The 7,151-nt window shown below is 33.9% G+C and overlaps 1 protein-coding gene across 1 annotated transcript in view; it reads right to left on the bottom strand.

The window, feature by feature from the left end:
- Positions 1-1,076: 1,076 nt before the first annotated feature.
- The window catches only part of Klhl1 (kelch-like family member 1), a 392,040-nt gene continuing 385,965 nt past the window's right edge, over positions 1,077-7,151 (bottom strand). The window contains exon 11 of the mRNA XM_005374194.2: positions 1,077-2,257. Within this exon, the coding sequence (XP_005374251.1) occupies positions 2,198-2,257 (60 nt within the window). The 3' untranslated portion in view covers positions 1,077-2,197. The remainder of the gene's footprint in view (positions 2,258-7,151) is intronic.

Genomic DNA, 7,151 nt, shown 5'->3' with positions numbered 1-7,151 from the left:
TCCACATCTTTGCCATTATTTTTTTAAAACTAGTACTCCTTTTGTAGAGTGAGAAGATATTTTACTATAGTTGTGATTTTCATTTTCTGATGGTTACTGATATTGCACATATTTTTTACATGTGTGTTAGCTATTGGTGTGTTTTATTTTAAGAAATATTTGTTCTACTGCCCTTTTTTAAAATCAGGATATTTGAAATTTTGTTATTGAGTTCTTTGATTTCCTTGTATGTTCTCAAAACCCTTGTCAGATGTGCAAATTACAAACATTTTCTCCCATTCTGCAGGTTGTCTCTTCCTTCTGTTGTTTCCTTTGTTGCAAAGAAGCTTTTTGGTTTGATGTAATCTCATTTTCTTTAACCTTGCTTTTGCTTCTGGTGTTTGTTTGGGTCTTCTCCAAGAAATCCTTACCCACTTCAATATCTTCAAGTGTGTCCCCTGTGTTTCCTTCAAGTAGTTTCATAAAATTTTTAATCCTTTCTAGTTAATTTTTGTAACTAGTGAGAACATTAAAATCACAAATTAAAAACAGGCAATGTAATATAATAGTCAGTGATACTGTTTTAGCCTTTTATAATGTCATCACTTTTCTGAAATAAATCGTGAGTAGTAAATATGACCTCATGTACTTTTGGGGACATTCTATAGTTCTTAATATTTTCTTGAGCCCCACTGTTATTAATATTTTCCTTGGTGTTAGATTTGAAGTATTTTTTATTACATACAATAAAACAATTTTATGGTTCACATTTACTTCAAAACAGGGATTTACCCTGCTTTTTAAATTGTACACAATTCTCAATTTGTTATACAATATAACTTCGCTAGGAGCTAATGTTTTCTGCCTCAAGTGAGCTACTACAAAAGAAAGCAATGATTAAAATTGCATTTGGTGTCAATATGGTATTACATTTAGGGGAAAAAGAGATTCTACTTTGATGAAAATATATATTTCTGTAATATTGAAGGTAATGCAGAAGAAATTGCTTATTTTTTGAGTATACCTTGTCAGTTTTTATCTTAAATATAAATTAAAATTTATTGAAGAAAGACACACTGATAAAAGCAAATGTTCTATCATTTATTAATTGTATTCAAACTTTACATGGGTCTGTTTATTAAGAATATCAGGTAATGCTTCTAATTTATGCTCTAAACAATTACAAACATCTTGTTTAAAATAAAGTACATATCCAATGTAACAAGTGTGAAAATGGGGAATGCAAGTATGAAGCCTGCCTTCCTTAGAGCAATAATCATAAACACTCCAGTTTAAGGGATCATGTATTTTCCCATTCAAATTCTAGTGTTGTTAAGAATGAAATTCTAAAGGACTTCAGCATGCAGTGGAATGAATTTATATATATATATATATATATATATATATATATATATATATATACATATTACATTCAGAACAGCTAACCTCCATGCTTACACTGAACTCAACAAAAGGCCATGATGGTACTGACTCTTTGGCTCAGTGTGCTGAAAATGCAAAGCAATACGACAAGGCTAATGAAAACAACCTTTCAAGCTTGCCAGTTTCAAGCCGTGGAGATGGTTGCAATAAAATTTAGCCATCATTTCCGATGAAATATGCGGCTGTGATTAGCAGGACAGTTTGTTTTCTGAATACAAGAGTAAAACATGAATCTGTTTCTCTAATTGTTCTCATAGCTCAGGAAAATGAGTAAGAAGCAGATTTATCTTAATAAAACATGACTCTGTTTCCTGGTATGACTACATCTGATTAGGAAACATGACATCAATCAGATTTTGTGAGATGATATATATTCTACTCTTGACAACACTTAGGACATTGCCACAGATCATAAAGCAATTGAATGATTTGTAGTCATGGAAGTATACATGTCACAAATATTGGTCTCTCCTTTCAACTGCTCAAGATAAAGAAGCCTTTGGTAACTCTAGTTCTTGTATAGCAACAATACAAAACAAATTACCAGTAACAGTTCCTGAACTAACACGAGGCCAGAAATACTCCTCTAGCAGTTTAATGTTTTCTTTTTTCCTATAATTCTGTTCCGTTTACCCTTTCTTTTACATCAGTAGGTAATTTTACAGGAATCCTCACTCTTGAAAAGTTTTCCTCTTAGAAAGTTCTCATTCTTGCCCCATGATATAAAAATAACCACTGCAGCAAATGAAATCCATCCAAATAAAATAAATACAAGTCAAGGTTGCTTGATGACTACCACACATGCTCCAGCTCTTCCAATATTCAGAGAAGCCATCTGTTGAAAGAGAGGAGGCACAGTCTAAGCAAACGGACTCTACTATTTAATTATGCAAAGTATAATTCAAACTTCATATCAATGCAAATCATAAATAAATGTGCTTTCATTTTCCAATTTCAGGTAGAAGTAGTATGATGAAAAGAAACACTAAAATGATATTTTAAGGGCAATAATTTGTACATTAAGAATTATAAAACCAGTAATCACTTAGGACAGTTTTACTGGAGAAAATAAATAGACTTTTAATAAGATGACCCAGTGATAGAGAAGTTTCCCAGAAATATTTACTCTGATATTCTCATAAACACTTTCATGATGTTATTTCACAGTAATACCATAGAGTAGATCTTAGAAGTAATAGCTATTACACTTACTTCAATCATTTGGAACTAATTTCCCTAGATTTTACATTTAATTAAATGTCTTATTCATTAATTCTAGATAAAGAAGTACAATGAAGTTACATCAATATTTTGTCATAAATAAACTACAGTGGCAATTGTTATAAGGCTTGCTAATTTTTTAACTTATGAAAATAATTGATATGAAAATTGTAAAATAATACTGAATGTGTAAATGGTTATATATATTAAAATAACAATTTTTACAGAGTTCATAATGAAAACTTAATTTTAGAACTTAGCTAATATTTTGAGTTTTTGTATATCATTTTTTATTATAGTTTTCTAAAGATATCAGGGTAGACTAGATGTTACGAGGTATTACTTCAAATTGTAAAGAAAGTGAATAAAATGTAAGAAATAAAATGGCTAAAAACAAAAGATTCTGCTCACATAAGTTATCTTATTCCTTCACAAAGGACATGTTCTCATTTTTTAAATACAGAAATTACCTCTATCATCATCCAGTTCTTTTAAAATATATTTATGGTTATTTGTCATTCTGTTGTTGGTAAAAGAATTTAAAATTTTTTTTATTCATTCTACTTAGTACATAATTTATAGTAATAAATTTAATGCAACTTCACTTTCTTCCTTAAAAATGTATTGCTTAAAATGAGATGATAGGGACGTGTGAATATATTGATAGACATTTTCATGTTAAGAATAATTTGTAGAAGTCACCACAGCCATTTTTATATTCACATTATTGTTTTCTCTTTATACTTCACTTAGCAGGTAAGTCTCATACCACCTATGTATACAAATACAAGTGGATCTAACTCCAAGATGTGTGCACTTATCATGGTCTCTATTTCATTATCTGATTATTTTCAAGTGTTTCATATAAGAACCACCTAAAATATTTTACAAAATAGGGCCTACCACTCACTAGAAATGTCATGACTACCAGGTAACTGTATTGTTAAAAAGTTCTTCTTTGAAACCATCTGATGTTCATTCAGTACTGAAGAATACTTTGCACTGGAGTTCATAGAGTTTGAATAGTTTCACTTTTTATTCATGTGCTTCTATATCTATCTATCTATCTATATACATATATGTATCAATATCTATATGTACCTAGCTATAAAATCCTGTGTGTATGTGTGTGGGGAGAAATGAGTCCTTTCAGTTTAAACAAAATATAAGTGCTATTCATTCTATGTTTCACATGTCCATGAATGGCACAACTTTTTACTAAGTTGTAACAGTAAATATAAAGCACCTTCATGACTCTTTGTCTCACTCAACTTTGCATTTGAATAATCATCAAACACATTAAATGAATAACACTGTTATAATTCTTCCATTCCTTTTGTTTTAGTCTAAGTTACTGAACCTTGAGTACATTAATAACATAAATAACATATTCTCTTAATATTATTCTCTCTCCAATCTTTCTCCTGATTATTTTTCATATTCTGTCATGTGAAATCACTCTCAAACACAATTTTGGTTACTCTACCTGCATAAAATCCTGCATTAACTGCTCTAGGTCTTACAGTCTAGGCTCTTTAACATGATTTCTGATCAAAGTAATGTAGAACTCTTTATGTCTCAAGGCTTGCTGGCCACCACTTTACTTCTTGCTCAATGAAACATGCTACATGTTTTTCCTTGTCTTATTAATGCTGCTTTTGAGTCCAAATTTCTCCCCATTATTTCATCAGGTTAACTGTCATCCACTTGTCAAGCCTCATCCAACATATTTCCTGAAGGAAGGTCTCTCTACCTCTTTATGCTTAGGTTGTCATAGTGCTAAGTTCTTCCCTTACCAAATAATTTATTATAGTGGTTTCAACTCAGTATTTGCTACATACATGCATTTTAAACATTAAAGAGATAATTTATTTCTCACTCCAAGGCCCAAATTAATTTACTGGTTATAATCTGCACTTGTTCTCCCTTCAGAGTTTATATATTTCAGCAAAAGTAATATGATCACTTGTAAAGATTACCCACAGAACCAATTAGAGAAAACCAAGTGTTCGTGTTGGTATCTCCCCAGGCTATCTTGAAACTCATTCACAATTTCCTACATATATTTATTTGTTGAACAATCACAAAATATACTCATTATACTCAATCACTGAAGACTAGTTTTAGTTTTCACAATATTCTCAGTTAATCTATGTGAGAATCATACACATATATTGACTACACACACAAAAGTCTTCTAGGGCTTGGAGACAAAATACTAAATGACACATTGTCTGTGACTCCATACAACCTTCTGATGGAAGGCACAAAACAAACTAGGAGTACATCAAAACAATACCTGAAAGTATTTTTACCTAGGATAGTGGAAATGAGGTAAAATATTTCTTTTTCTGTCTTAAAGTATAGGTATTATATTTTTCAAACTAAGTGCAATAAATAACGCTGATGTTAAATGACAAAGATAAATTTATTTATAACACATGTACATGCAAACACAAACACATGTATGTGTTCTGTATAAAAAACACTAATACAGATACATGACAACTGCTCCCAAATATGTTCCCTTATTTCAAATACTATATGATCTGGAGAGTTTTCCAATTATACATATCAGTGGCGATTTTAACATTATTTCTGCATTTATTCTACAGGCAGGCATTTGTAGGGGTCAATGACATATGGGCTAAGTAATCAATTTCATCCACTTTCAGGGTAAATGGTGTGAAACTGTCAGAAATCATTTAGTATATATGAAGAACTCTTGTAGTAGGCTCAAACACTAAAAGTTTTAAAAAGACCTTTGTGTAGGTCTGCTAAGAGTCTCCTGAGAGGCTTAAAAATATAAACAATGAAAGTGTACAAAAGTAAAATCTTGGCATGGTGGGGAGTGCCAGCCTTTGGGCTGGTTCCTAGCCATGTAGTGGTCGAGAACTATCATGGCACAGAGAAGCAATGACACAATTGGCCTGCTATGCACCCATGCAGAGGCCCGTCCCGGATGTGCGTGAATCATCTGACATGGAGAAACCCTTGGGAATACAGGCCACACAATGGGTCATTCATGCCCCTGCAGTTGAGAACCAGAAAGGTCGAGTCAGCGGAGGAGCAGCTGCTGAACAACGACTTGGAGAACACGAGAACACAAACTATGCCCAAAGACTCAGAGGTCTAGTTAACCGAGGTCATGAGAGCCATTGGGAAGCTGGAAACCAGGAGGACCTTGTGCAATACCTGGGGAGACCCCCTGGAAGCCATTCTTTACAGTACAGGCTACTGTGGAGGAGTGCCTGGAGCTCCAGAGAGGTCTGCACCGAGATTCTTGCTGCCTATGCTGATGGTTGGAGAGAGGACACTAAGTGGTTGCGGGGTCCCAATGAGCTGGGAGGCTAGAGAGAAAAAGCTACAAAAAATGGCTTTCTCCCCAGATGGCTCACTTGAGATGTTAGTAAGAATTGCCTCTTCAGTATTCTGTAGCTGTGATGAGGAGGAGGCCAAGGAGAGAAAACAAAGAGACCGAGAAAAAGCAGCTGCTTTTGATGCAGCACTAAGAGAAACAGACTCTAAGTGTGATTCTCGGGGCCCCAAGAAGAACTCAATGACTACATTCATCTGCTGTCACTGTTAAAAGCCAGACCACCTCAAGAGGAACTGCCCTAAGAAGCCCCCTGGGGCATGCCCTGAATGCAAAGGACACCAGTGGAGATCGGTCTGACCTCTGAAGCAGAGGCCCCAGAGCTCAGACCCATCCTGTCAGTTAGTCTAACAGGAATGAGGGAACCCGGGGCATACTCTGCTTTTTCCCTCTGGTCAGACTGTCATCTCCATGGAGGAGCACCAGGTAATCATGACTACAGAGGAAAAAGGAAACAGCCTGTTGCTAGACACAGGTGCAAGTCTCTCGGTCCTTCTTTTCAATCCTGGCCTTCCTTCCAGCCGTCACACCTCAGTGAAAGGAGTCACTGGTGAGGAGGTAATACGCTATATATTTTTACAACCCTTAGTCTGAAACTACTTGTTAGATCTTTCTGTGTACCTCTGTTTTCCTGAGAAACCACTTTGAAGATATCACCATGTATTAAAGCAGCCATTGATATTTTCCTACTAATCTGTACATAACTCTGTAATGTCTGTATTGCTCCGATGCTATTACATAAATGGATGTATGTTTATTACTATGTGTTGCCTACAACAACCATTGAAAATAGTCAATGAATACCCAATTGGTCACTCATGTAGAGCTCTATTTATTTTCTTTAGAAACCACTTTGAAGATACCAAAGTATGGTACAACAACCATTGATAATCTCCTACCACTTTTGTATTTAACCGACTATTATTTGTCTATTTGTTTTCCTCAGAAACTATCTTATAGATAACAATATGTAAAACAACAACCATTGATAATTTCCTACCACTTTGTCTGTAATTTGGTAAGCCCCCCATTACTATATTATCATTCTTTTACTCTTTAAAATAATAAAAAAGTAAAATCTTAAAGTAATTTAAGAGAGTTAAAATTAATGTTTATGTACTAAAATAAAGTT

This window comes from Chinchilla lanigera, unplaced genomic scaffold, assembly GCF_000276665.1.
Source record: "Chinchilla lanigera isolate Chin_1 unplaced genomic scaffold, ChiLan1.0 scaffold00003, whole genome shotgun sequence".
NCBI classification, from domain to species: Eukaryota; Metazoa; Chordata; class Mammalia; order Rodentia; family Chinchillidae; genus Chinchilla; species Chinchilla lanigera.
This window is presented reverse-complemented; position numbering and strand designations above follow the sequence as displayed.